The sequence below is a fragment of the Corvus brachyrhynchos genome, unplaced genomic scaffold, assembly GCF_000691975.1.
Source record: "Corvus brachyrhynchos isolate BGI_N302 unplaced genomic scaffold, ASM69197v1 scaffold365, whole genome shotgun sequence".
Lineage (NCBI taxonomy): Eukaryota > Metazoa > Chordata > Aves > Passeriformes > Corvidae > Corvus > Corvus brachyrhynchos.
The window spans coordinates 1285729-1286955 of record NW_008239544.1 but is presented as its reverse complement, the minus strand read 5'-3'; the positions used below and the strand labels follow the sequence as shown (position 1 = coordinate 1286955).

The window sequence follows — 1227 nt, the reverse complement described above, 5'->3', positions numbered from 1 at the left end:
TGGACACCACCGGCACCCTCCAGGAACCCTCCAGCCCAGCCTCACCCTCACCCTCTGCTCTCCCCAGGGTATCCCTGTGCTCATCGTGGGCCATCACATCCTCTACGGGAAGGTGGTGCAGCTGGAGAAGCTGTTTGCTGTGCTGGTGAAGCAGGGAGGAGCCCCCCAGCCCAGCCCCGCGGGGCCCCACGGCCGCTACACCGTCACCGCCCTCATTAAAACCAAACTGCTCTTCAAAACCCGCCCCAAGCCCATCATCACCCACGTGCCCAAGAAGGTCTAAGGGGAAGGATGTGGGCTGTGAACTGTGATCTGCTGCTGGAAAGAGCGGCAGGGACTTGGGAAGATCCAGGACCTCATCCCTGTCCTGCACAGAGGACTCTGGAGCTGCTGGTGTCTGGACACCTAGAGCCCTTTCTGGGTCACTTGTCCCCCCCAAAATGACTATTTTCAGAGAGTGACCAAGCTCTTGGCCTCAGACGCTGTGGGTCACCCTCAGGGATACAGCTCCTGGTAGATAGGGACCTCCTGTGAGCCTGGGCAGGGGTGTCCCACCCTATGGGCTGCCCGCAGTGTCCAGCAGCTCCCAGGGATCCATGGAGGTGCCAGTGTGGAGATGTCTCCTTCTAACCCCTCCCTGCAGCTGTAGGGGCACCAGTGCCATGCAGGGACTCAGGACCAACCTCCCTCAAGTCAGGCAGGGGGACCAGGGACCCTCCCCAAAACACACCATGTATCCTCACTGCAAGTCTTTATTTCCACATTCCATCAGGATATAAAAACCAGCTTTTTCCGCCCGAAATATGAAAAAAAATCCCCCTGGCAGGTTCAAAAATAAATAGATTTACAAACCATCTGCGACAATACCAAAGAGCTACAAAAGTCTTCTAAAAAACCTTGTATTAAATTAAACAAAAACCAGCTAAAAGCTCTGTCATAGAAAGGGATTTTTATCCAAGTCCTGAAAAAAGGACCCACAGGTGAATTCCCTGGGGAGGGGAAAGGTTGGGAAGCACCTTTCCTAAATCCCCGTCTTCCCACTGCTGGGAAGGTAGCGGGGTGGGAATGATGGGGCTGTGCGTTGCCCAGAGTGTGACGTGGCCCAAAAGGGTCTCCAGCAACACTCTGGCCAACACACAGCCCCCCAGTTTTCCCAGTTTCTCCATACCAGGATCCCCCCTTGGCTCTTTGGCAAAGCTGAAGGGACCTGCTGCCCCCCTGGAGCAG

General features: G+C 55.7%; 1 protein-coding gene across 1 annotated transcript; it reads left to right on the top strand.

Annotated features, from left to right (window-relative positions):
• Window position 1: 1 nt before the first annotated feature.
• Window positions 2-928, top strand: CHTF8 (chromosome transmission fidelity factor 8; the record flags this gene model as incomplete). Its single annotated transcript, XM_017741352.1, has 1 exon — window positions 2-928. A coding segment is annotated over one exon (282 nt), but the record flags the coding sequence as incomplete, so codon positions are not given.
• Between the last annotated feature and the right edge of the window lie 299 nt (window positions 929-1227).